The following is a 26,772-nucleotide window of genomic DNA, read 5'->3' as shown; positions in this document are numbered from 1 at the left end:
ATCAGGATTGCTCCCTTCCATTTCTTTCAGCAGTTTCCCTTTCAGCTGTAGGAAGACCTGTCCCCGGTGATCAAAGGCATCCTTCTACAGCTACAGGAGCAGAATGAGGAAACAGGATGCTGGATAAGGGATCAGAAAACCTGCCGGCTACATGACTGCAATTAAGCATGTCTTGAAGCAAGACTCAGGGAAATACTCAGCTCTGCTCACTGCCTCAGTTTCCCTGGTTGTTAGCATGGGGGTATAATTTCATTTTCTTCCTTTGGGGAATTGCCTTGACCTCTGTATACCAATTTTCCTTTCCACATTGGTTCTGTCATTAGAGCAACTGGCTCAGCGAGACAAGTGAGAGAAGCAAATACCAGAGTTAGAGGTGAGCTGTGCAGCTCCGTTTCCTTGTGTTCAAGCCCTCCTTGCAAACTCAAGGGGTGTCTTGATCCCTTTACTGAACAGGCAGCAGTGCCCTTCTGGACAGTGTGAGGAGTGAAAGTGTCTCCCTGCTCCCTGGGGAAGGCTCAAATGTGTTTACTGTTGCTGATAGCTTCTTTCCAAGAAAGTGCAGGGCATTTGCGGTGTACTCTGAGGACATGGGAACGCTCTTGCTGCTGAGGAACAGTATCTGCAGCAGGCAAAGATGAAATAAAACTGATGGGACCGAGCCCTTGTTGTAGCCGTGGCTCGGGGGCTGGTAAGTTTTGTAGCTGGTAAGCTGGAACCTGAACAGGAAGACCTGCCAGGTTAGAGAGAGCTGCTTGAATTTACGGGGCTGAAGTGAGCACTGAGGGCCCTGAGCCCGCAAGGGGGAGCCTCGATGGAGTCATTCACAGCACCACTGATGAGATCAGCTCCAGACTGGAACAGATCCATGACCGATACCGTGCACTCGGTGCTCAGGAGTCAGCAGAGGCACTGGAAAAGGTGACCAGATTCACCCATTCTTGCTTTACCCCTTGCTTGCAATGTTGTAGCTGGCAGATGGAAGCAGCATCACTAGAGAGCGCAAGTACTGGGGGAAAAAGTAGTTTGAGAGCCTGGATTTTGCTGAGATACAGTTTGGCTCTAAAGAACAGCAGGAGGGAGAAGGAGAAAAACCCTTTTGCAAAGGCATTTTTCACAGGCACCCAAGCGTGATCTGAGCAACCTGAAGCAAATCGGGGAGCCCAGCTGCAGCAAATCCCAAAGCCTGGATGATGAGCACATCCCCGCATTGCGACGACAAGGAAGTGTGACTTAGTGAAGCGTTTGCTGGGGATGTTTAATGTAGCAGCCGCCCGGGGAGCTCAGAGATGCAGTGTGCAGCCTCTCTTCTCCAACGCAGCTCAGGGAGGAGGCATTCCCGCTGCACAGTGCCCCAGTGCCGAATGCACGTGTACTCGGCTCTGCAGCTGGCTCAAGCGTGGCACCATGAGCTGGAATAGATGGGTTTTGGCCCACGATTGAAAATCCCCCATTGCCAGCAATCCTGTTTTGGCTGCAGCTGCCTCAGGTTCCCTAGGAAACTCCAGTGCTGGCTTAAGTCCGGGCTGTGAAACAGCGGGAGGAAGCAGTCCGGCGGTGCACTCCCTCCAGCCTGGCTGCTCAGTGTCTGCCACTTGGCACTACAGCCAGCTTCTGCCCCGCTGCTGGGGATGCTGAGGAGCAGCAGGGCAGAGCGATCCCAGTGCTGGGGCACGGTGGACGTGGAGCTAGGGATAAAAAGAAAACCGTGACCCAAGAGGAGGAGGAGAAGGGAGACGCTGAGTCTGCATACGCAGATTTCCCGAGGGTGGACCTGGCTTTTCATAGGCTCCTTTCTAGTCCCTCTGGCTTCATCTGTCTTAGTAAGTGCAACAGGAGCAGGGCTGAGCCTGAGCACTGCCTCAGGATGATGGCTCGTGCCGTGCAGTTGTTAGCAACCCCCCTGCCTTGGTTTTGAGCAGTGCCACAGCACCCAGGCATGGCTGGGGGACAGAGTGGGCTGGGAACTGTTCCCAACAGAGCCTTGTTGCCATGCTTTTAACCCCACAGATGGGAGCTGTGTTCTGCTCCTTGCTTTCGGGGCCAAGAGGAAAACAGCTACACCCTGTAAGCCCAGGTCCCTCAGAAGGCAGACTTTTGAAATGCAGTCACCTGCAGCCTGTATATTTATCCCGTAATTTTCCAGCGTTTCCCTCTTCAAAGATGGGGAATGTCATGCAACAGGTCGTGGGTGAGTGCGTGGGATGGGAGTGTGTGTGCCAGACTGAAACTGGGAAATGCTCTGTCTGCTGGGTATGGCTGAACTGTGGGTTGTGACTCAGTGTCCAATACCTCATGCTATGCATCACTGGCTGCATTTGACCTTCTGCCATGTGGGGTGGGTGACATACTAGGAGAAAACGTTGCCTAAGCAAATGAGGTCAGTGTGGGGGCCCGCTCCTGGATGCAGGGATCAGACAGGCCTGGGCACACAAACACGTTGAGTTTGCCCCCCTGGCTCTCCTGCCTGAGGTTGGCAAAATGAGGAGCCCATGGAGCACATGCTTCTGCAAGGACTTCTCATGCACACACATCTGTGTCCTATTTCCCCTGCCATCCCCAGCTACATCACATTGGGAACTCAGTCAGGGAGCAGAACGGGCAGAACTCATGTATCCCCCATTTAATATGCTGCTGACAGATGTGTCCCCCAGTCAAAAGAAGGATCAGGTGCATTTGACCAGCTTCTGCCTTGTCTCCACTTGGAGGGGCTGTGTTCAAGCAACTTGCTGTTCCCCTCAGCTCCAGAGGTTTCTTGAAGGCAGTGCTCACCTTCCTGGATCATGCTGCAATGGTGTTGCACTTTTGCTGTCCCTGATTTGCAGCCTAAGCCCCCTCTTCTTGGAGGGGTGAGATGCTCCTAGCAGAGGCTGTTCCTCTTTCCACAGAGGCTGCTCCTCCTCGAACAGAGCAGCTTTGCATCTAGAATAGCCAGCTTCCCAGCAGCGGTGCTCTGGCTGAATTTCAGGAGGAGGATGCGTGCTGGGATTTGATAGGGTTAAAAGCTGGGGTGTCACAGCATGGTTCGAGAGTGGGCTATGAGACTTCTTCCCTCTGGCTGCTGTTCTTCTCCTGCTGGTGTCCAGAGCTAGTGCGAGGCACTCTTCAGCTCATCCTGAGCCAGGTCTCAGGGAAGCTGTGTCTCTGACAGAGCTGTTCAGGAAAGATTCCCACCCCTTTCCTAATGAGGCCGAGTGAATAATAGAGATGTTCCTCAGGGATGGTGTTGTAAGCAGTGCTACGTGCATGTTCAGGACCAGAAAGCAGGTCCCCACTAGCTTTTCCCTGCTGTTGTGTGGCAGATGTGGATGTGTGTCCCATCTTGACAGAGGAGATAAGCTATCTGCATGCAGATGGGAACTTGCCTGGCAGTCGCAGCCACCTGTTGTCCTCACATTGTGCTTATCAGATCTCCTAGCTTGGGAGGTCTGTTTGAGTCTGTTTGTTGGCAACGCTTTTGAGGCTATTCAGCCTGGGATATGATAAGATTAGTCCGGGGTGAGTCGCATTGAAGGCATTTAGTTTCAAATACTTTTTTCCCCTCTCTGGAGCAAGCATCCTCCGTCCAGGAATCTGACTGCAATTAAAGCCTGGTGTTTGTTTTGCTGCTGGGGGCTCTCTGGGAGGGGAGCAGCACAAAGAAACCTGGGGGCAGCTAGAGAGACGCAGTTAGGTTCTGGCCCCTGCGTGTTGCCAGTGGTGAGGAAAAAAAGAACAGCAGGAAAAGGCACAAACTGGAAGGAAGGGAAAGAGAGCCAGAGAGAACAAAGAGCTTGGCATGACTGCTGGGAATGCAAAATAAACATCCACTGTCCTCAAGCGAAGGCTTATGTACTGCTTGCTGCATGGGTCAGAAACAAGAGTGGAGGCTCATGAGCACAGTCCAGAGAAGGGACAGGATGCCTATAAGGGACAGGGTGTCCCTTAGTGCCCAGTGTAGTCCTGGAAAGGGAGACTAGGTGTCCCATCAGTGTGAAGCACCCGCTGCCCTGCTCCCTGTAGTACCTTGTGCAGATGAAATATCTCGGGGCAGTGCCGTGGCCCAGCTCTTCCCCGTGTCTCACTCTGAAGGTCTGTGGGTTCAGGTCTTTCTGGTGCCCTTCCCTCTGGAAAGTGGGAGAAGAGGAATACGGAGAGTTGTTTGTGTGGGCCTGATCTTTTCTTAGCTCTCCTTCAGATGCCTGCAGTTCCCTCTTTAGATGCCCATTTCCTGCACCGAGTCAGTCATTTGGGGATTTGGACTCCCTTTTATTTGGCGGCTTTTCTTTCCCATTTTCATCTGGTTTGGTTTTTACTGTTTCATTTTGCAGTGCCATCAAAGGGAGTTTGTTCAAGCTGATTTTGCAGCAACAGATAGTTTTGACTTGACAACCCCTTCCTCTGCAGACCTCAGTCACGGCCTTGGATCCAGGGTGGGTTGCCCCTTCAGATGCTCTCAAAGCTGATGTGTGGTAAGGTGGCTTGCTGCTTCCTAGTGGGGATGAAGGATCCTTGGCTTTACTGACGTGAGCATGGGAGAACAGACCTTTTTTCACTCTCCTTCTTTCCAGCCTATGAGCTGTTAATTCTTGTGGCTTTTCAAAACTTGCTATTTCTCTCTTAGCATTTCTTTCTCTCTTTATTTTTTCCAGTAGATGAGCCACCCTTGGCATTGCGCCTTGTGCGTGTGACTCAGATGGATTCTGCTTGTCTGAAAGATTCCTGCAAGTCCTCAGAGTTGTCCAACCTGCCTGGGCTCAGCACTGGAACCCGTGAGAAACACGCTGAAAGCGAGTCCTGCAGCGTCTTTGTCCCTGTGCAGGATGGAGACTAGGCAGTCACTCTCACTTCACGCCCTTGCTGTGCTGTGGGATTGAATCCAGGATGACTGCTCAGAGCTCTGTGGAGGGAGGTCCCCAACGACCTTTTGTGGATGGTGCAATGCTGCATTTCTTTTTTGCTTATTCTAGTTCCAGCCAGCTGGTCTCATGCTGTCTCCGTTGTGGGAAATGGTCCCCTTGAAGTCAGCGAAGCTGGGCTTGGGGCATCTTGGAAGTCCCATGGCTTCCACTGCAGGAAGGCTTCTGTTCTTTGAATGCCTCTGGTTTTCAGGCTTAATTGGACCCACCCAAGGGCTGATATTTTCCAGAGGCACTGAATGCCTCAGTACCTCCTGCTGATAGTAGATGGTGTGATGAGAGATTGGCATCTTTGCTACTCCAGCTGTATCAGCTAGGGGAGCACAGCTTCCTTTTAGCTTTTTGCACAGGTTTGCCAAGTGATGTAATTTGATTTTGTGGCCATGGAAACTTTAAGATGAGAATCCAAACAGGAGGAGTTGGTTTTGGATGTGAACTTGGGTGCCTGTGCCTCAATTTCCTCATGTGCAAGATGAGGGAGCCACCAACTTCCTTGCTCAATGGTAAGATAAAACTGTTGGAGATGTTAATCTTTTGATGGAAGATGCAAGTGGGCCATAAGACCTCATGAAGCTGATCCTTTGTGGAGGGCTCTTTGGAAGATCCTTTTCCCATTAAGCTAATAATATCTCATCCAGAAGATGTAGGTAAAGCTGGGCAATCCCAAAAGTCCCAGAGAGGGGGAAGCTGTGAGCCTTCTATACATCTTCTCTTTTCCAGTAGGGAAGCTTTCAACACAAATGAATTTTTATCTCCAGGCGTGTTTTTTGAAAGCCTTTCCCACAACCCGCATTCCTGGCATGCACCCATGAGTGAAAGAATTAGAGAAATGAAGTCTGGAAATGGAACTGGGTGGCATGTCATCAGTCCTCTGGCCTCCCTTCTCTGCCCTCTGCCAGTTGTGTTCATTCTCCTGCCCCTCAGCCAAGCTGGGGACACAGAAGACGTGACTCATCTGCTGCTTGGGTTGATAAAACATCCCCTTATGAACCAGCTTCCTTGCAAATGAACCACCCTTCTCCCCTTCCCTGCGCACAACTCGGACCACACAAAAATGTTTCCACAGACTTCAGAGCTGCCTGAGAGAGACATCCCCTGCAAAGGTTCAAGGATATAACTTGGAAACCATCCATCAGAGTACATTTGAGCTCCCCATGGAGATGGGAGATGCCACTCACTGTGGCACCATCACCTTTCTCATAAAGGAGGGAGACAGATGGAGTCTGAGGCTGTACTTGTTCCCTGTGCCCTTGATCTGCTCCACTGCTTGATGCAGATTCCCCCTTTCACTGCTGCCCCTAGCCCTGAAGAAAGGGGTGGGTTTTCCCCCACGTTTTAGTTCTTCAGCTATCTTTGTCCTTCCTACTCCTTTCCCCCCACATCCTAAGGAAGAGAAATTGCACCCTATAGCTAAAGAGGGGTGATTTTTGTGGAGACCCTACTGGATGCTGATGGCCTCTAATGTCTTCCCTCAGGTTCAGATCATGGATGCTACTTCCATGCCTTCCACAGATGCTCTGGATGATGCACTGTGAGGGAGCTGAGGTGGGAGGGGTGACTGGAGATTAGCTTCCCGTCCTTTTTCCCTTCCTATTTTACTTGGTCTGAATGTGGAGACTTCAGCGCTTTCTCCAGAGGAGCCATCCCTCTCTGGGTAACATCTTAGGCAGGAGCTTAGTGCTCCTGGGCACTATTTTCCTTGTGCTCATCCTTGCTTTGGCTTCTCCTGCATCTCCTGGACAATCCTCTCCTGTACACACCCTTCAGATCCACAGACCTGCTCACCCAGTCTCTTGCTTACCTCAGTGTTTGGCTGAGGTAAGTACACTTTGTTCTTTCGGTCCTCCTCCGTTTGGAAGCTGGCTGGCTTTCAGAGCTCAGGGATCGGTTGGGTGTTGGTGGCAGCACTGTCTGCTGAGAGCCCAACCAACAGCTCTTGGCTAAAGGGGAAGCCACTTCTATTCAGGAATTTCTGTACTGCCAGGTGAAGGACTGAGCATCTCCATTAGGAGGTGGTGGAAGCTTCTCAGTCGTATCCTGAGCCCTGGCCTCTGAAAATCCACCCCACAGCCCTCTAAGGCAGGGGTCATTCCCCTCTAAGCTTAATGAAGGGAGGAAACCAAAGCAGAAACAGGGCTTAATCACAACTGCTGTGAGGAACCGCAACCAGGGCCCAGATGAGGTCAGAGAACACGGTTTAAATCAGGTCACTGCTTGAGATTTATTGTGTGGAGTTTTTCTTTTTTCTTTACTCCCGCACTGAAATCTTTCCCCAGAGGCTATTCAAGGAAATAAATAGCCAGTGGAAAGGGACAATAGCTTGCTGTGGAGTACAAATTATATGAAGCAGTAGGAAATAATAGCAGAGTAAGCAGCTGCTACTCTGAGAAAGAATGCATGGTTGGTCTCTCCAGCTCCCTTTGCCTTGAGCAGACACTGATGCCTGGTCCGAGGCACAGGCTCCCTGGTGCCTGGAGTGCAATATGAGACAGGCACCTTATCCCCTCTGCACGTCATCCTCCAGTGCCACTTCTTTGGTGCCTAGTTAGCACCAAGCCTTCCATGAGGGTGCTAAAGGGATCTCTCCCCTCTTCTGGCAGAGCCTGGTTTGATGTGGGGACAGTGGCACGTGCATCCGTGCACCCAGCATGGCTGCCTTGCCTGCCTCTATCTTCCTCATGCCTTCTGGATTGAGCATTTTCTCTGGTGGTGACCCACATCAGTCCTGCGGGGGACTGTTCATAGCTCATGTTGTCTAGAAAGAATGTGTTGGCTACCCTCTCTTCTGAGCCTCTTGTGGCTTTTCCTCAGAATACTGTTGAGAGAGATGGTGGAGACCATTCTGGCCTGCTGGTGTGGATTTTGGGGGCTCCCTCTGCCACAAGGCCCTGAGAATCCTCTAACTGCTGAGTCTACCTTGGCTGGGAAGTGGGGAAATCTGTGGTTTTCCTCAGGGCTTCACACCTAGCTGGCTTATCTCCTGCCCAAGTAAGAAAACAAAATAAATACTGCTGCCAGCAATGATGCTGCTGATGATCTTGGCAGCCTGCTGCAGAGGGTGGCATTCAATCTGTTCTCAACAGCTGTGTGGGTGCCCTGTGGTAGAGGTGGCAGCTCTAGGCCATGGTGCATGAGGTGCTGCTGTCTGGAGGCACCCCAAGGCTCCTGAGATCCCATTGGTGCTCCTGGTGGCCTGAGGTCTCCTCAGGACTAGCAGGAAGGCTGGGAAAGATTGTTGGCCCCAAAATCTACCATGCGGGATCTCTGCAAATGGAACTGCTGCATTTTATGGGGTGAAAGCACTCTTCAGAGGACCTGCCCTGCCATCCTTCTGGCTGAAAGCCAACATGCTTGCATTAGGCTCTTCCCTCCTTAAAATATGTTTGGGGTATTTTTGTTTTCTCCATGCAAAATTGCAGGCTTGCCTGCTCCCTGTTGGAAACTTGCCCTGCCCTTGGGTTGCATGTGGCCCCCCACCCTCACACCAAGTGACTACTTGTTGGGTCTTTGCTGTCCCTCTGGGAATGCAGCAAATGCTCCTCTGGTGACAGTGATGTGAACATGGGTGTCCCATACCAGTACAAGCCAACTGCCCTCCAGCCAGGGTAAACATCTCTGTGGCCCTGGAGGGACACTCCCAGTCAGGTACCCTAGTATAGGATCATCTCTCTGGGGGGTGGAGGGTTCCTTTGCACCAGTGGCTGCCAGCTTCCACAGCTATTGTTTATGTTTTCCTTACTGCACAGATCCTCCACCTCTTTTGCAGATGCTCTTTAGCCGGATTTCCTCTTTCTTTGGGATTTACATTCCCATGCTATCATTGTTTCCCCAGGCTTTCTGCTTTGCAGTGTCAGCAGGGAAGTATCAACCTGCCCCTGTCACCCTCCTTTCATCATCCCAATCACCACCTCCAACTGCAGTGGAGAATTTTGGCTCTTCTGGGGTCCCTAAAGTCTCATCCCCTTCCTATGTGGGGAGCACATACCCCTGTGTGAGGGAGGCCATCTGCACAGGGCTGGTGTCTGACCAGCTCTGCAGACAAAGGAAGTCGCCAGTGCTGGCAGAGTTGCTGTCTGGTTTCCCGCTATTGTTCCCAGTGGCAAATAAAAGGGGGGTGAACGCCCCTGCTGAGAATTGTAGGAGGGGGTAAATGTTATTTCGATAAAATCTCATGGCCCCTGTCTGAGCAGCTCATGCCTCTTTCCTGCTCGTCTCCCTCTCTGCATGTTCTCGCATCCATCTGTGGTAGTTGTGGCTCTGCACTCAACTCTCTGCACGGGTAGCTTTACTCATCCCTCAAACAGAATCACAGAATGGGTCAGGTTGGAAGGGCCCACAGGGGGTAATCTGGCCCAACCTCTCTGCTCTAGCAGGGTCCCAGAGCACATGGCACAGGATTGCATCCAGATGGTTCTGGAATATCTCCAGTGAGGGAGACTCCACAACCTCTCTGGGCAGTCTGTTCCAATGTGTGGTCACCTGCACCTCCTCATGTTCAGGTGGAGCTTCCTGTGTATCAACTTCTGCCCACTGCCTCTTGTCCTATTGCTTGGCATCAGTGAGAAGAGCCTGGCTCCATCCTTCCGACACCCTCCCTTCAGATACTGATAGACATTGGTGAGGTCCCCTCTCAGTCGTGTCTTTTCAAGGCCCAGCTCCCTCAGCCCTTCCTCATGACAGAGATTCTCCAGTCCCTTCATCATCTCTGTAGCCCTCTGCTGGACCTGCTCCAGGAACTCCATGTCTCCCTTGTACTGCTGAGGAGTCCAGAACTGGTCACAGTAAGAGCCATGCTGCTCTCCCTCCCAGGCAGCTCTAAGGAAAGGGTTAGTAATTTGCAGCATATGTCTTAAGCAAGGGCTTGGTGGTGAACTTGTGTGCCCATGCACAAACCATGAAGAAAGCAAGGTTTCAGTTTTGGCTTTGCAGTTCAGATAAAAATTCAACGGCAGTGTGTTAGATAAGAAGTAAACTACTGTGCAAGTGCAGGAAATGGGGTTACAAATAGGACACTTCGTTTTTGAGGAACTTGTCTCACACAACCCTCAGAAGAGACCTCCGGTGACCATCGAATTAAGATGTGAGTATGTGCGATGGTGGAACCACATCTACTCATGCCTCATGTGCTAATGAGGAATTGAAAGTCACTTCTACCTCTGCTTTTTACCCACATAACAGACTGCATAACAATTACTCAGGCAAAAAGTGAAACTGGGTAAGACGCTACCATCAAGAAGCCCAAGGCACAGAAGGACCAAGAGGACGCTGCTGGAACCATGGAGGTGACTCCCTTTTACTTGCCCTATCTCTCTTCTTCTTCCCCTCTCTCTTTCTCGCTCCCTCTTTTCCATAGAAGATTAATTTTGTAAAATAAAGCCAGCATTGTTGAACTGGCATTTAGTCTCCTTTGCACCTTAATTTGGGCAGAGGACTTCAACAGCGAATCCCAACATTTTAATTGGCATCACCGTTCTCTGACCCAAAGTGCCGTTTAATGGTTCTGAACTTTTACTGTTCTTCCCTCCTGGTGGGAGATTGACCCTCTAAGAGAGATTGACCAAACTTTTACTGTAACTTTTACTGTCCCTCTGTGGGTGACTGCTTTCTCCTGCCTGGTGTGCCCAGGTTGTCTCCCTCTGAGGGAGACCAAAGGAAAAATGGTTACCAAGGGTGACCAATGCAAGGCTAAAGTTTTCTTCTCTCCTGGAGAAGTTTGGTAGTCACCTCTCTCCTCCAGGGTTTGGAATGGGCACAAATTAATTGTGATAACTTACAGGCAATAGCTGACCACATTAGTAGTTTGCAGGCCAAACAAAAAATGGGATGAGGAAAAGGTAAGTTGCCCATTAAAGGTAAGAAAGTAAGTTATTTGTGCAGTTTTTGGAGCTTGTGTATCTTGCTTGCAAAGGGAAGTCAAAAGCTTCCTGCCACCCGAAAGTGTTGCAGATGTAGAATTTATGACTTTGAAGTCAGAAAATGTGGTTCTTAGAACAGCATTGTCTTTTGAGAAAGAGACACAGGAGAAATTGTAAAAACTAGTAGATATTATTTTAAATAAAAATGAACAATTACAAAAACTACTGTCTGCAGCTGAAAGATGAGAAAAACAGATGCAGAAAAATCTAAGTAAATTACTTGATAAAATCACACATGAATCATCCTCTAATTCAGTCCAGCACATTTATAGGGTGGTATATTGTGAGGATCCTGAAACATGGGATGGGGACATTTGGTACAATGATGATAGTTTAGAGGAAGACTCTGACCCTTCCCCAATGGTAGTAAAAGTTCAGCCTTTAATTGAAACAGAAACTGCTGGTGAGAGGGGGTGGAGAAACCCACACTTCTGTTTCCCACAGAGAAAGACACATTGCTGGAAGAACATTCTAGATGTTCAGGGGAAATGAAACTGAATACAAGTTTCCCTTACGGGCAGAGATCAGATTGTGCTGAGTGAGGGAGAGGCAGAGAGATTCTGGGGACAAAGAGTATTTTTAATTATTACCCCAGGTAACCGTAACTACTCATTAACCACCTGAGCTGCCTACTGGGCTGGGGGCATAGACCCACAGGACACAGGAAAGCCTACTACTGTTTAAAACTACAGGATTCTCAGATCTGGCAGCCTCTGTGCAAAAGGCAGCATGCATTTAAACAATGTATGAAAGACATCAGTTAAGGCGATTCCTAACAGTAGCTCCTATCAATCCAGCCAGATTAACTCCTCCCCTTCACGGCCTTCCAGACAGGCTGAAAATGTTTGTATCTAATGCCCCAGATCACGCACAAATGGATGGCACTGCAGCAGTGGCACAACCACCTAGAGACCAAATTCACATACCTACCTGCTATGAATTTGCCCAGGAAATAGGAAATGATGGGTGCCGTATGGGATGGGTTGGAGCAACTTCTGGGAAGCCACCTGAACCCCCCTGGTGAGTCTGTCAAATTTATACCAGCACAGCAAAGCCAAAATCTAAACCAAGACTTGTTTAGATTAACAATACCCACTGCTGCAGGTGTTGATAGGGTGGTGACAGAATTAAAGTTTTCTGTGTTACGCTTGGGAAGTGAAAGATAGTTCTGGAAAATGCCATCCAATTAGTATGAGATGGATAATGCCCTCCTAATAACCCACTGTGCACTGGTTAGACAGAGACTGAGCAATTCCATGTTATGGTTTTCCCAGGTTATAGGTATCCTGTGTGCTAGAAACTGTGCCTAGAGCTAAGGATTCTCCTATCCCAACTTTGAGCATTTTAGCTTTTGTGTGTACTGTGTTTTGGGGATGTAGTATCTGTAAGTTTTGTTTACAAATTTAACCAAGTAATGAAGGTTAACAAGTATGGCATTTATAAACTGTGTTGGAAAGATATGCCTCGGTTTAATATGTTTATACTTAATGAAAATAAGCAATTACTGCTTGTTTGCTATTGCCTAAATCTGTAGAAGACCCTCTTCTCATGGGAATATTTACTAAGACTGTGGAATACCCAGGATAGCCTCCAGACAGTAAATCCTTACTCCTCAGGTAAAAAACGAGTTACTGTGCAATTTAGCCAGCCATTCAGTTTTGCTCTGATATTTGAGAAGGGGACCCTGGGCTCTGTATTATCCCTGGGATGGCTGCAGGGGAGCAGTGTGATGTGAAGGTGTGTACAGGTGTGCCGTGGACACAGCAGCGTGGTGGGAAGGAGACTCAATACCAGAAAACAGCACCCCCAGCACTGGTTCCTGCTGGTTCCATGCTCAGCCCAGGGAGGTTTCACCAACAGTTTCACTGTCCTCCACAGCAAACAAATTTCCCAAGCCTGTAGGACTTTATGAGCCCTTGCTTGTGGGAAACACCTCCAGGGAAGGAGTGCTTATCAGCACTTACTTCTCCTTTCTTCTGGATGTTTTAGGGAAGGGCAGAAGCTGTCTCCCAGCTGTCTGTGCAGCAGCTGCCCTCAGGTGCTCTCTGCAGGGCCTGGGAGGGGGACTAAGGGATTACTGGTCTCCTGATCCTTGACCTCCTCCTCCTTCTCCCTTTTCCACTTTTGGAGTCTTACAGATCAGGGACACTGTCTACTGACTTACATTGTAGCTCTTGCCTGGGAAGAAGACAGCAAGGGTGATACTCCCCTGTGACGACAACATTCCCATGTCTCATGTTCGCATTCCCTAAAGGTTAGGGTGGATGGGACTATTGAACCTGATGTGTGTGGCTCTTCAAGCTAAAAGGCTTAGGTCTAGATGGGGCTTGGATGGGGGGTTGCAGAGAGCTCCCACATAGTGGTATTGCAATCCACACAGCTGGGGCTGAATCTAGAGCCACAAGAAGGGAAGGAGCTTGGATGTCACTATGTCACTCCTGCAAAGGACACTTCATAGCTCATGCCATCTAGAGGGGATGTGTTGGTTGTCCTCTCCTCCAAGCCCCTTTGAGCCCTTCCTTGGAGCACTGTGGTGAAGGATGGTGGAGACCATTTTGGTGTGCTGGTGTGGATTTTGGAGCTGCCTCTTGCCAGAAAGGGAAGGAGCTGGAATGTTCTTTTGGCTGAGCTGTTACACACAGGAAAGAAGTGAAAGTGGTGGTCACACCTCCTTGGTCAGCTGGGAAGATATTTGTCCTATGTCATGCCTAAAGTAGCACCCCTAAGAGCTGTGTGTGATAGTCCTTCTACTGGGAGCCCACTGAGGAGGCTGGAACTTGCTGATACTTCCTGGAATCCCTAGTGAGAAGTGTACTTATGGAAGCTTTTTTCTTGGATCAAACCCTTCTGGCTTAATAGCAGCTGTTGGAGCTTTGCAGAGGCAGGGGTCATGTTAATCTGTAAGCCACAGGGAAGTTCAGGGCTCTACGGTCGTATATGCAAAGCATTTCTGAGCTAAACTGCTGGTGTCTCCCTGCCTGGTTGCTCTGCTCTCTGAGGAAGATACCTGTAAGGGCTGCTGCTCCTGTCCTTTGTCACCCAGGGTCCTCAGCTCAGCGAGGCTGAGTAAGAGACCAGCAAGTCATAGCTACTCTCACCACTTGCACTTCTTGGGCAGCATCAGCTTTCCACCAAACCCTGGGCAGTGCCCCTCTGCTTTAACCCTCTTTGTATCTCTGCTGTCTTTTCCTTCTGCTGAGGAAGAGCCTGTTTTCACTTCTTTCTCTGATGTCTCTTCTCTCTTGCGGGCTTCACTCAGCCCACTCTTCTCTCCCTGAATGAGAAGTTTGTGCAAGACCTGCAGCATGGAGGGTTTTGGTCATGAGAGGAGCACCATCTGAGAGCAATAGATGTTCTCCTGGGTGGGATGCCTCCAAGCAGCACCCTCTCACTGGAGGTGGCAAGGCAGGAGGAATGGCTGAAGGAGCCCCACAGATTATTTTTCTCTGCCTTAGGGAAATATGGAAATCTTAAACCTGGATATGAAGCCTGGGAACACCCTGAAGGTGAAGGGCAAAATATCTCCTGATACTGTTGGGTAAGTACAAAGAAACCACGTTGGCTTGCCAGGGTTGAAGGTGGGCTGTAGAGGGAGGTGGTTTTCGAAGGTTGCCAGATACAAAATAGCACATTGTTATGTCACCTGCAACACTGATGAAGGAATTAGGTGCAGAGATGTGTGCTGGATCTCAAACCTTCCAAGACCCTCTCCTGTCCATGCATATGACTTTCCTCATGCTCATTTACAGCTTCAGCATCAATCTTGGCTGCAGCTCAAGAGATCTGGCATTTCACTTCAATCCCCGCTTCAATGAGTCTGTCATCGTCTGTAACTCCAAGTGCTCTAACGCCTGGCAGACGGAGCATCGTGACAGCCACCTCCCTTTCTTCAGGGGCTGCACTGTCAAGGTGAGGGGTCTGTGCCAGCCTGGGGTATGTGTGGTGTGTGTAGGGGCATGGGGTATGTGGGGAATGTGTGGTGAGGGGAAGCCCCTGGTTAGCAGATTCCCATACCACAGTTTTCCCAGTCCCACCCAATACCTCCTGCTCCCTCACAATGGCCCCTCATGCTCTGGGTTTTTGGTCCCGATTGCCATTTTCACTCCTTCTTCAAAACTGCAATGCTGTTTCTGGGAATTTTATGTGAGTCCTGTCTGTCTCATGCTTTGTAAGTGCTTCCTGGCCCCCTCTACCTGCCCAGCAGGTGAGTGTACCTGGGGCTTATACGAAAGTAAAGGGAGTTTCCAAGAAGCAGGATCTTGCTGCTATCTACCTTATTTCTCTCCCTCCCTCCTATGTAAACACAGGCTTTAAGGCAACCCAGAGTTTGGAGCAATGTCCAAAAGCCTCTCCCCCTCAACTCTTCTGTCCTCATTACTCCTGGATCCATGCTGCCAATCTGTCCTTTCTCTCTTCCTGCTAGGGCTGTTGTTCTCGTTGCTGCCCCACCCCATCTGATGTCCCAAATCATTAACAGGGCTGCATTTAGGGGTAGTCCAGTTCCTATAGCTGTGGAGAGGAAGCTTGTTTCCTCAGACAGAACTGGCTCTTGGGGAAGAGGTGGTGAGGTGATGGCTCTGGGGAACACTGCTTTTAGTTTGCAATGACCAGTGATGCATTCTTGTCGTCTGCTTGTGCATGTTTATCAGCAAAGCTCCTTTTTCTGAGTCCTGATGAGCTGCTGAGGGCATTGGGGGTCAGGTTTATTCTGCCCTGTTCAGAGCAGAACGGTGGTGTACACATTCCATATGCTGTATAAAGACATGTAAAGACATACTTGGATTTAGCTGCTTGAGTTTACAATCAGAGTAGCTGAAACAGCCTCAGGAGAGATCCTGTCCCCAATCATAGTCTGTATTCCTCCTTAGACCCTTGACATCAACTGGTCATCTCTGGTCACCTCAAACCCCAGCACCTTGCTTAAGGTTGTAGTGGACATGTCTGACCCTTGCATGTAACAGTCAGGCCTTTTGCCTCGATGCTGACCTCTGAATACCCTCCTTTCCCCCAATTCCTGCCATTCTTCCTCTTTTTTCACCCAGTTCTTAATTGAAATGCTGTCAGACAAATTCCGTGTGAAACTGCCGGATGGCCATGAAGTGCACTTCCCCAACCGGCACGGCTACCGCAAAATCACCTTCATGAGCATTGTGGGAGGCTTCAAGATGATCTCCTTCAAGCTGAGCTGATGGGCACCACTTCCTATCTCCAATAAAAACCCTAGCCAGTGGAAGACTGCTTGTTCCTGCTGTTTTGTCTTCTGCAACAACTCTGTGGCTCTGTACAAGACACTGACAAAGCCCAAGGTTCTCCCACCAATAGGAAAGAAGCCATTGTTGGATAATGCCACATACTTTCCAAGTCAAAACAGGCCGTGGGGTTGAAGGGATAGTAGGTAGGCCAAAGCAGGCTGTGGGTGGGGTTCAGGGTGAGGACACTATGACTGATTGGTTGTGTAATCTTTTCACAATGCTCTACTTCTTCCCGCACCCGAGCTTTTGGGAAGGAGGGATGGAGAAATGGGACGGAAGGCATAAATGTGAATGAAGTGGCATTTGATGTGGCACTTGGTGCTACGAAAGTGCATAATTAAAAGGTAGCATGGGGATGACAGCACAGGTGGGCCCCCAGCTAGCATTCCTGCCACAGATAAGGGATTCTCTCCAACTTTCCCTTTTACCTCACCTCACTTATCTGCTGGCACATTCCAGTCAGGTTAGCCATTACTCTGACATTTCCACAGCAGAGGATCCTACTCAGCAAAAATGAGGCAGGGGAGGCAGTGGGATTTGGGCTGAGTTATGTGGCTCAGTACCTCCTTGTACAGGACTACAGGCAAATGGTCCTGATTATTACATGCTGCTGCTCTAATTGAGAAGTATCTCGCCAGCCTGAAGTGAGACTGATGTGTGACAGGAAACATTGGGACACTTCAGGCTGGGTGGGAGGAGAGCAGAGTAGAAGAGCATCTTACAGAGAGCCTGGTCCAAGACAAGGTGGCGGTGTCCTTGCCCTCCCTCTCCACTTCCTCGCTGCCCAGGATGGAGAGACTGGCGGCTGGGGCTCCAGCAGACATAGCAAGGAAGACAATAAGGTCACAGCAGCCAAGGGGATGCACCAGAGAAGTTAGTATCAAAACTGTTTTAATAAGGACAATAATAAGTGCATGGGGTACAGAAGGGAGGCAGAAAGGATAATTCCACAGATACGGGTCTTTGGTCTTGTGTTATGGTCTGGGAAGCAGAGGGCAGAGGGGAGCTCGTCCTGAGAGCCCAGGTCCTCACTCTGGAAGGTGCGAGGGAGGATAAGGCTGATCCTGCTGGGTGCCAGTGGCCAGACCTGGGGACTTTTTGAAGCTGGTGCCTGCCCTGGCTTGCTGCTGGTGGCTGGCATGAAGCAGCCCCTTGGGGAGGCCGGGGAACATGGGCTCGCCGTTAACCTTGGTGGCCTGGCTGCAAGTGGCACTTCCATGTGCAGTACATGCACACCCCGGAGCTCTTTATCCTGCTCTGAAGGGCTTCCTGGCAAAAGCAGCCGGGTGGTGGGTGAGCTGCATGGGAGCAGAGCCTTGCAGCCATGGCCCAGCATCTCCCCCCACTGCACACCCCCTCCTGTTCCAGAGAACAAGGGGGGTCCTGTGAGGGTCCCTCCGGTGACCTCAGCCCCCGAGCACGCCGGCTCCACACCATGGCACAAAGGCGCTTCTATGAGGGCCAGTTTGCACGTGGGGCAGCGTGGGGGGCAGCTCATTCCAGGGCGGCTGTGTCACCCAGGGCCACTCAGTGAGGGACGTTAGCCATGGTCCACGTTACCCTTGGGAAGGGGTGCGCTGGAAAGAGGGATGTGTGTGGGGAACAGGGAGGGGGGCAAGGATGGAGACACAAACTGTGCTACCACCACAAGGATGGTGGCACAAACCAAGGGGCTGCAGAGGAGTCTCCTTGTTCTGAGGCAGGGGGAAAAGAAGGGATTTTTAGGGCCTGAACTGCAGAATTTGGTGACCTGACAACCTGCCTTTGCCACCAGTCAGCCAAGAAGTTTCTCTCCCCTCAATTGCTGAGAAGAGTCCGGGTCAGGAAAGAAGCTGTCCTAAGTGATGCCCAGCAGCAGGAGGCAGGTGGAAAGGTTCCTGATTATCTCTGTGCATGCTCTCACCTGAATACCAGGCACACAGCTTTTGGTGGGGCAGGGGAAAAGAGAAAGCTCAGCTCTGTGGGGTTTGCCTGCCCCTTAGGACCCCAGCTGACCTCCCCCTGTTGATAGATGTGCTATACTGAAGGGTCTTGCACCAGCTGGAGCTGGGGAGACCCCATCCCCTAGGTGCCAGAGCTGTTGGTGGAAATATGTCTGGAAAGTCACAGTGCCATTGCAGAGGATGGTTGGGGATGTCACTGGAAGGATGGAGTACATCCCCAGACATGCTGGTGGAGCCAAGCTGAGGGTTGAGAGAGAGGTTGCTGGGGAGAATGGGACGGGGTAGGAAGGATTTGGGGTTCCTTTGGCACACGGGAATGTTCCTTTATGTCTAATGGCCGTGAGGCTGGAGAGGGCTGCTATGCCTGGCTCTGAGGTGCTCACTGGCCCTCTGCAGCAGCCTGGCCCAGCCCCAGGGAGCCCCCCAGGAGATGGGCTCTCCTCCTGCCCTCCCCAGCCTGCCCAGTGCCCTCACCTGGTGAGGAGGTCACCCACTGGATCTGCTGATGACACTGGCACCAGCGGGTGGGGCACAGGGAAGAGGGCAAAGACCCCGGCACCAGTGTCTGTGGTGGGGCCTGTGATGGGAGGCATGGCCGTTCACACCTTGACTTCATCGTCCTCTTCCTCCTCGTCATCAGCATACTCGAAGGAATTGCTGCGGCCCCCTCGGGCACCACTGTGGCTTTCCTGCAGGCTGGAGAGCTTGGTCTCCTCCTCCTCTCCTTGGTTCCAGCTGGCCTCGGGTGACCGGCTCTCCCTTGTCACTTGTGACCCCCACAAGCTGCTGCTGGGGCTCTCCCACAGGATCTGTGTCCGGGCCTGCCGGGGACCCTCGCCCTTCTCCGAGCTCCGTGGGGTGCTGGTCCCACCATAGTGGCGGGCCAGGACCTGGGTTGCTCGGTCAAATTCTCCAGCCTCAATGGTGCAGTCGTTCCAGCGCCCCTGCCACGGGGACCCTCTGGGTGCTGCCCCTGGCCCCGAAGCCCAGAGAGAGTTCGCTGCAGCACCTTCAATGGCATGTGCCTCTCCATTGGCATGGACCGACAGACCCGGCAGTGAGCTGGCCCCCGACAGGTTGCTCTGCCTGGAGTGGTCCCAGAAGCTGGATGCTGCCTTGTCCTCTTCGTGGGATGCACCCACTGCTGGGGGGACTCTGTCCTTTGTCCCCTCATCACACAGGAGGTGTGGGCCATCCTCCCCCACCTCATTCCCGTTGGCTTCAGAGAAGCTCATCACCTGGAGGAGCTCGCTCATCAGGGAGGGCCCCAGGTCTAGGCGGAAGGACAGCAGGGAGTCGGAGCGATCCAGCTCATCTTCCCCGGCAAAGGTGCTCTCTTGGGCCTTTTCCAAGCGAGGGACACGAGGAATGGTACAAAATCCAGACTCCAGCCCTGTGAGGCAGAAGGTATGGCTGGTGAGGCAAGGGAGGAAGCCTGACTTACTTTTGCAGGGGATAAAGGACACGGCTGCCAAAGTGGCTCGGGTCATGCTCCTGTCAGTGGCACTGGCCTTCAAAGGACAGGTCCGTGTCTCTGTGGACATCTCCAAAGCCTAAAGTTACAGCCAGGTGAGCTCTGGGCTTGGTAAGATGGCAGTGAGGGCTGAGCCAGGCAGGTGAGACCAGGAGATGGCAGCATTGCCTCAGCCTGCCTTTCCCTCTGAGCCCGGCCACCTCCCCTGGCTGCTGCAGGCCCCCCAGATCCAACCCCCACCCTGAGACCTGCTCCAGACCTCCCTCCCTGGGGAAAAGCTGAGCCACAGCCCAGTGCTGTGAGGCTGGAGAGGAGCCACACAGATGTCCTGTCCTTCCCACAACCCTTCCCCAAAGGGCACCCTGGCTGGCAGGGAGGGATGTGGACATGATGGAGAAGGGTGGATGGAACCCCTAAGGAGCAGCACATGGAGATGTAGAGGTTGGCACAGCTAAGGGCAGGGTTGGAATATCTGTGTGGAGGTGGAGAAGGTTGTGCCGTGGGTCCTCTTGACCTCATAACCTTGGAGAGGGAATTGCTCCACTGTCCCAGCACCTTCTTGGCCTCCTCAGGGAGGCTGCTCAAGGGAAAAGTGTAGGGCTGGGGGCAGATGGGGAGCACACCCTTACAACTACTCCACACAGGCTGCCAGCTATGTGGAGCTACAGGAGAGGGGGAGAAATGGAGAAACCATCCCTGCCCTGCTTTGAGACGTTCCAGGGGCAGGAGCAAGGACCATGGTTCAGAGCAAGCTTAGAATTATTTGCTCGCAGGGATCGTCAAGACTGGGCAGTCTTAAATATCCCATCTCTCCTGAGAACTTAAAGTCCCTCACTGAGGAGGAAACTGAGGCCTGGAGCAATGGAGAAGGGCTGCAGAGGATGCTCAGTACCTGGGCACCAGCCTCTGCCCCGCGCTTCACTCACCGTAGGCCTGGTGTGTTTTGGAGAAGCTGTTGGAGGCACTTTTGAAGGAGAACTTGCTGGTCAAGCCCCGGCCACTGCTGGCACCATCATACATCCCCTCGTTGAGCTGTGGCAGCGAGACGGCGTTCTTGATGATGGGCGAGATGGCTGGGGGCGCGGGGGAGGCCCCCGCCTGGCCCCCACTGCCCCGTCTCTTCAGCGGTGTCCGGCGGACGTGCCGCAGCGTCCGGGCAAAGAAGTTGTTGGGTTTGGCCGTGTCAGCCCCGCCGTGGTTGCTAAGGAAAGAGGTGTCCCCAAAGACGTCCCCGCCGCGCCCCACATGCATGGTGTGCCGGAAGTCGCCCAGCGGCGGGCTGATCATGTCCGGCGTCAGCTCCGACTTCAGCCGCCGCTTGCCATGGGAGCCTGACACCCAGCTGAGCACCGGCAGCTTCCCCAGGCTCATGTTGCACCCTTCAGCCTGCCTTTGAAAAAGCGCCAAAATCAGCCCTCAGCAGGCTTCCAGCACTGGGGTGGTCTGTCACATCCCCAGCCTCCCCACTGCTTCTGCTCCCATGCTCTCGGGGTAACAGTTGGTGTCACTTTGGCGTTCGGCAGGTTTCCCGCTTCCCTGCGCTACGTCACGCTCATGAAATCACCCTCAGAGGGTACATCCTCAGTGGTGAGGACAGCGGTGGCGCGGAGATGTCCCCAGGGGGAGTCTGGGTCACCCGCCGTTCTGCAGAGGTCACTGGAAGCTGTGTCTGGTCGTGGACTTAGAGGTTAATCCACTGTCTTCTGCTGCCGCTGGGTGAGTGGGAGCCAGTCACGGATGGGGCAGCAGGCAACGACGAGAGCTTCGGGTGGAATGGCAGGGCAAAAGCATTGATCCCCTTGCTGGCCACCTAAACAAGGCAAGAAGAGCAGTGAAGCCCTTGGACAGGATTTTCCCAACCCCATTGGCTGTATCCACGGAACTGCCTGGTGAGATTAAAGGCAGTGCGCAAGGCACTTGGGAGGTTGCTACTGGCTGCCCCCTCACCTGGCCCTTCTCCTGGGGAGGAAGAAAAAGGCTTTCCTCCAAAAACATGTGCTCTCCCTCACCTTGCTGATCTAACTCACTATGCCTCAGTTTTCCATCTGCAAAGCAGCTTTGCCAGACCCATGCCACAACACAGGCTGAGGATTTCCCTCCGAGGCAGAATCTCCTCCCAGAGCAGTGCCCTGCCTGGCTGCCCCAGCTCCTGGGGCGAGAAACCTCTCCCTCCTTTTTGCTATTCAGATGAACCCTTGAGGAGAGGGTGAGGCCTGGGGCCCATGTGCTTCTCGGGGAGGAGTGGTGGGAAGCAAAAATGCAATATTTGTATATTGCTTTGTTTGTCCTTCGCTGGCTGGATCCCCGGGTGCTGGGCAGACATGCCGGAGAAGCAGGGAGTCAGCAGCGTGGGGAGGACAGCTGCTTTGCAGACAGGGGAAACTGAGGCACAGCAAGGGAGGTGATTGCCTGAGGTTGGAGGAGAAGGTGGGGTCGGTCCCTGCACTCAGGTGGGTCCCAGAGGCTCAGCAGGAAGCAGCAGCTGGGTGCGCTATGGAAGGGCGATGACCTCCCTTGTCAGTGGGGAGGAGTCTCAGATCAGCAGATCCCCCGCTGGTGTGCGTAGCAAGCAGGAGAGGGTGAGTTGGGGAAAGGAGAGGACTCAGATGTGGGGCATCTCAGAGTGTCAGTGGCCTGGGTAGCCCTCCCTGTCCAGTTCTGGCTGGATAGTTCTGTGGCTGGGGGGTCAGGACGGAGCTGGGTCCCTCCAGCAGGGCTGGCTGTGGAGGACAGCATGCCAAGAGGGGATGCAGGAGCCTCACCTCTCTCAATCTCTGTGTGGTGGGACCCCCACTGCTGCATGGCTCCCCCTGCCACGTTCCCTGCCTCTCTCTCCTGCTTGTCCATGCATCACCTTGGAGCAGCCAGGCAGTGCCAGGAGGGCAAAGGCTCTGACGAAGGGGAGTCCTGGACACGAAATTGCTTTCCTGGCCGACTAGATGTGTTTTTGCTTTGCCCTGGCCTTGTTTGCTCACCCGGGGCCCCTCTTATCTCCCAGGGGTTAATGACTGGGGAAGGGAAAACAAACCTCCCCCAGCAGCGCCCAGCACCATTGGCTGCCTCCCCAGGGTGGCAGTGGCCTCCTGGTGTGGCAGCAGGGACAGGATGGTGGCAGGTTGGGTTCCTGCTGGCCCCCAGCTCCCCAGCTCATGCAGCTCATGTCTTCCTCCTGTCCACAGAGGCCAGGCAGTGCTGCCTCACAGCCAGGACAAACCAGGCATGTGGCAGATTCAGGGTGAGGGGAAAACTGGGGGGCTATTTCCTTTCTCTGGCAGAAGCCCACACATAGCCATTGGGTCAGGGCTCTCCTGGAGAGCAAAGGAAGCTGCTAGGGTGGTCCCTGCAGCACAGCTGGGGTCTTGGACTACAGGGGGAGAGATGCAACCATATTTTTGAGCTGTCCCCGGGATGTCCCGGGAAAGCATGTGACCCTGGGAGAGGGGACTAGGTGAGCTACAGCCCTCAAGTTTTCCCTTTCCTCTGCACATTGGAGCCCCTGAGAAACCCAAAGTGAGGCTCTGGGATTGTGCCCTTTAGCATGTGCTGCACCAGGCAGGGCTACTCTCAGGAGTGGACCCTCCTACCCCACCCCAGGTCCCCTGCACAACACAGCTGCCCTGAAGACCCCTATGGGGGACATCACACCTTGGGGTGGGGTGAGGAGGCAAGGAAAAGGGGGGATATGGGAGGAGAGCATCCCCTTGTTCCCTATCTGGAGAACTATTGAGTGAGGGAGTGGGGTGGAGGAAAAGTGTTTCTCCTTCCTTGTCTCTTGGTCACCACAGGGAAGCAAGCCAGCACCTCCTGGCCCCTGGCTCTCCTTGCCTGCTGGCAGGCAGCAGGTACTGGGAGAGGAGGGAGGGAGGGAGGGAGGGAATGAAGCAGCTGGTGCCCAACCCTACCTGGATGGCAGGTTTCTGGCAGGCCTGTTGAGCTTTTCCTCCTTCCAATCTCGCCCTTTCTCTTCTTTTCTTCTGCCCCTGGTGTGACTCCCTGCCCCTTGGAGCCCTCCCCTTCACCCAACCAGATTCCTCCATGCCAGGGAAACTCATGATTCTGCAGGCAAAGGGTGACCTTTGTGCTGTCCTTTCCTCTACTGGGCAAAGGGACCCCTCTGCCTGGCCATCTCTCTGTCCGGGTGCCACCGCTTCCCTCTGGCAGCCCTCCGTGTTTGCCAATTCCTGGCACAGCAAGCCCACAGCCCATCACAACCTCCCCTTCCCTGGCATACTCTCTCTGGTTCCCTCCATGCCTCCTCTGGGAAGCCCCCTGCCTTCAAAGACCCACTGCCAGCACCTCCTCCTCTTCTTCCCAGCCTGGCTTCCCCCATATCCCCCCCGAGTTCAGCTGGTTACCACTGGTTTTCCACTAGCTGGGAACGGCCAGAGCTGTTCTGCTTGCTGGGAAGAGCGGAAACCAGAAAGGGGGGGAAAATAATCCAGATGTCTAGTTGGATAGAGCTGCTGAAAGCAGCCTCTTCCCTCCCCCAAAGGGGACATACTCCAAAAGAGGGTGAGAAATTTGGGGTGGTCTCAACAGCAGGAAGAGCGGGTGGAAATGGCTGTGGGTGGCCAGGAAGGCTTTCCCAGCCTACCTGAGTGATGAAAAACCTCCCCTTCCCCGCAGGAAAGGAGGCAAAATTTCCCCTATTGGGTGACTGCTTTGGGATGAGGAAAGCCAGCAGGGACAGGCTTTTGGGGAAGGGGCAAGGGGCTTGGCTGGCTGGGTTGGGCCTCTTTCAGCTTTCCTGGAGCAGTGCCGGGCAGTAGGCAGACGCCTAAATCTGACTCCTGTGCTGCTGGCTGCTATATATATACATAGTGATATCTCTGTAGAACAAGGGTATTTTTCCAAGCAGACACGCTGGGATGTAGAGGGAGGCTGGAGCTATGGAGGTGGGCAGTTTCCAGCCATCCCTTCCCTGCCCACTTACGAAAAAGTGCTCCCTTTCTTCCTCCATACCCTCAAAATCGAGGTGCCGAGAGCCTGTGGGGCTTTGAGGGGTAGCCAGAGCAGGGTTTGGGAGACACGCGTCCTACTGCCTTCCCCCATCCGCGGGACCCTCTTCTCACTCCTTTTCCTTCCCGCCTCTCCCCCCTGTCCTGTGTCCCCTCTCCTCACTCCCAGTTTCCTGTTGCATTCCTGCTTTCTGCTCCCTTTCTTTTTTACCATCCTTCCCGTCTCTATCGCCTTGCCACCCCTCCCGCTTCTCCCCTCTCCAAACACCCTCTCCACCCTTTTCCTGCTGGTCCCAACACCCCCCCGTCCCCAGCTCTACAAACCCATGAATCAAAACTTTCAGGATTTACCTCTTTCGAACCAGGGTTATTATTTTTTCCCCGTCCTCCAGACGAAAAGTTGTGAGACACTCTCCGCAGGCCCCTGTAACTTGCTCCAAGGGTTACTGGTGCTGTGTTCCAGAATGGAGTGGGGGAGAAGGGGCAGGCATGCCCCCCTCCTTTTCCCACGGCTGTCCCCCCAAGGCTGGCTCTCCCAGGCTGACGCCCTGATGCCACGGGAGAGAGGGAGCGAAGCCGGCGGGGAGGGGACGTGGGAAGGAGGAGGGCGGGCTGCAGCACTGCTGAGCCAATCCTCGACTCAGCAAGGAGACCAGAGAAAATGAGATTTATTCCAACTATCCAGGACAGAAAACTTCAGGAACTTCTCTGCCGCTCCCCTCCTCCTCCCCGCTTCCCCAGTGCCATTTCCCGTCTGCCGGCATTGGCTGCCTCCCGCTCCCGGGTGCCTGCTTCAATGGGTTTGGGGGAAGGGGGAAGGCCAGGTTGCTGTCTAACCTGGTTAGAGGAGCCTGGCTTTGAACCCTGTGTGTGTGTGACCCCTCGGGTATCACACAGGGTCCCCGATGCCATACTGGATAGGAAGCTCTCAGTGCTGTGGTGTAGCACTGCCAGTCTGGGCTGGGGGCTGGTGGTGGGTGGTCATACCAGGAGCTGTGGGTAGCATTGGGTTGGGCATTAGCAGGATGACAGCCTCCCTGGAGGCCATGTGGGCCAGGCTGGCGTTTGTTACAGGGTCAGGACAAGTGTTATGGCACCAGGACAAGCGTCATACCAGCGGCAGTGTGTCAGACCAGGGTGAGGGGGTGGCAGCGGATAAATGCAAGGAGGTGCTCTTTGGTGGCACCAGTGAGAGTTTCTGCTCACACATGGGACACCACATCCCTCTGGCATCATGTGTTATCCCTTGGTGGTCACAGGGTAGAAGACCCTATCAGTGCTGATGAGGGGCAACCTGCTGGTGGGTGTGGCATCACCAGTGCCACTGGTGACCCTCATGGCCTTCAGGCTCTGCTCAGTGGCTCTGCTGGGGACCACTTGGCCAGGCACAAGCACCTCTTCAGCGCCCTGTTGATGAGAAGGGAGGTGTCTCTGCTGGTGAAGGCGAGACAAGACTTGTTGGGGTTAAGTAGGGCTTGGCTGAAGGGATGACAAGATGTCTGCAGAGGAGATGTCAAAATGGAGCCTGGCCGTTCACTGAGCTCGCATGGCTCATGCTGGGTGCCTGGGCAGGAGCACCTTATTGCTCAGAGGTTTGCTAAGCAGTAGTAGCAGGGTTTGGCACTGTTGTCTGGCTTCTCTTCTGCGAAATGGAGGTTGGAGTTTCTGCCTTCTGTGGAAGTTTTCTCCATTAGGAATTAAGATCGTAAGGACTGTGCATGTTGGTGGTACTTTAAGTGGGTCTGTGTCTTGGAGGAAGATGGAAGCTTAGCTCTGATGGGGGATGAGCTCTGCCATCAGCAAGGAAAGGAGGAGAAATAGTGACATGCATCCTCCCAGCTTGCCAGAGGTATGGTAGGCATTCCTTCCCCTAGGTCCTGCTCAGCGGAAGCTAGTGGGGGTGGTGGGAGAGGCAGGAAAAGACCCTTTCTTTGAGTCTCCTTCCTCTGCATGGCCTGCCAGGGCATTTCTCCCCACCCTGCTGGAGGGGCTCCCCCTCACCCTCAGCCCCGTGCCCGGCAGCAGAGGCTGCATCGGGAAGCAGAGCCTGGGCGACGGCAGCCGCCTCCACTGGGGAATGCAGAACAAATCTTTTCCAGATGGGAGGGGGGCCACGTTCCTCTTCTTGCAGGGCGGCTGGCTCTCCACTGCCTCCTCCTCCTCCTCCTCACTCCTACTCCAAGCATCTCTGTGCTCCGGGCCAGGATGGGCTTCATTTCCAGGAAAGCATCTGGAAATACCTTCTCTTCAGCACCCTTCCCAAAACCTGTGATCTTGCAGTCATGCCAGCCAAGTTCTGACTTTGGTACTTCCAGGTCTAGCACTGAAGTGCTTT

At 53.1% G+C, this 26,772-nt stretch overlaps 2 protein-coding genes across 3 annotated transcripts; one reads left to right on the top strand and one right to left on the bottom strand.

Moving 5' to 3' along the window:
- Positions 1-235: 235 nt before the first annotated feature.
- Positions 236-16,013, top strand: LGALS2 (galectin 2; the record flags this gene model as incomplete). Its single annotated transcript, XM_082281183.1, is given in 6 exon segments — positions 236-241; positions 324-345; positions 348-373; positions 14,266-14,348; positions 14,560-14,719; positions 15,853-16,013. Coding segments are annotated over 6 exon segments (444 nt in total). The 3' UTR covers positions 16,000-16,013.
- Positions 16,014-16,988: 975 nt separating this feature from the next.
- On the bottom strand, positions 16,989-24,985 carry CDC42EP1 (CDC42 effector protein 1). 2 transcript variants are annotated; one of them, XM_082280442.1, is made up of 3 exons: positions 24,789-24,985; positions 20,406-21,289; positions 16,989-19,398 (listed from the first exon to the last, which is right to left on the bottom strand). In XM_082280442.1, the coding sequence occupies exons 2-3, from the start codon at positions 20,848-20,850 to the stop codon at positions 18,605-18,607; spliced, it is 1,239 nt and encodes a 412-aa protein (XP_082136568.1). In that variant the 5' UTR covers positions 20,851-21,289; positions 24,789-24,985; the 3' UTR covers positions 16,989-18,604. The 2 variants fall into 2 exon arrangements, with proteins under 2 accessions (XP_082136568.1, XP_082136569.1); XM_082280443.1 differs by lacking the exon at positions 24,789-24,985 and adding an exon at positions 23,382-23,470.
- Positions 24,986-26,772: the final 1,787 nt, after the last annotated feature.

The sequence above is a fragment of the Coloeus monedula genome (assembly GCF_965178545.1).
Source record: "Coloeus monedula genome assembly, chromosome: 4".
NCBI lineage: Eukaryota > Metazoa > Chordata > Aves > Passeriformes > Corvidae > Coloeus > Coloeus monedula.
Note: the sequence above shows the minus strand (reverse complement) of the source record. Positions and strands in the feature narration are given on the sequence as shown.

Bases quoted from the DNA above. Each gene is read 5' to 3' on its own strand.
- CDC42EP1 (XM_082280442.1), bottom strand. From the start codon at position 20,850: ATGAGCCTGGGGAAGCTGCCGGTGCTCAGCTGGGTGTCAGGCTCCCAT. The intron at 19,399-20,405 runs GTGAGTGAAGCG...TCTGCCTCACAG, and splicing joins CAAAACACACCAGGCCTACG to GGCTGGAGTCTGGATTTTGT.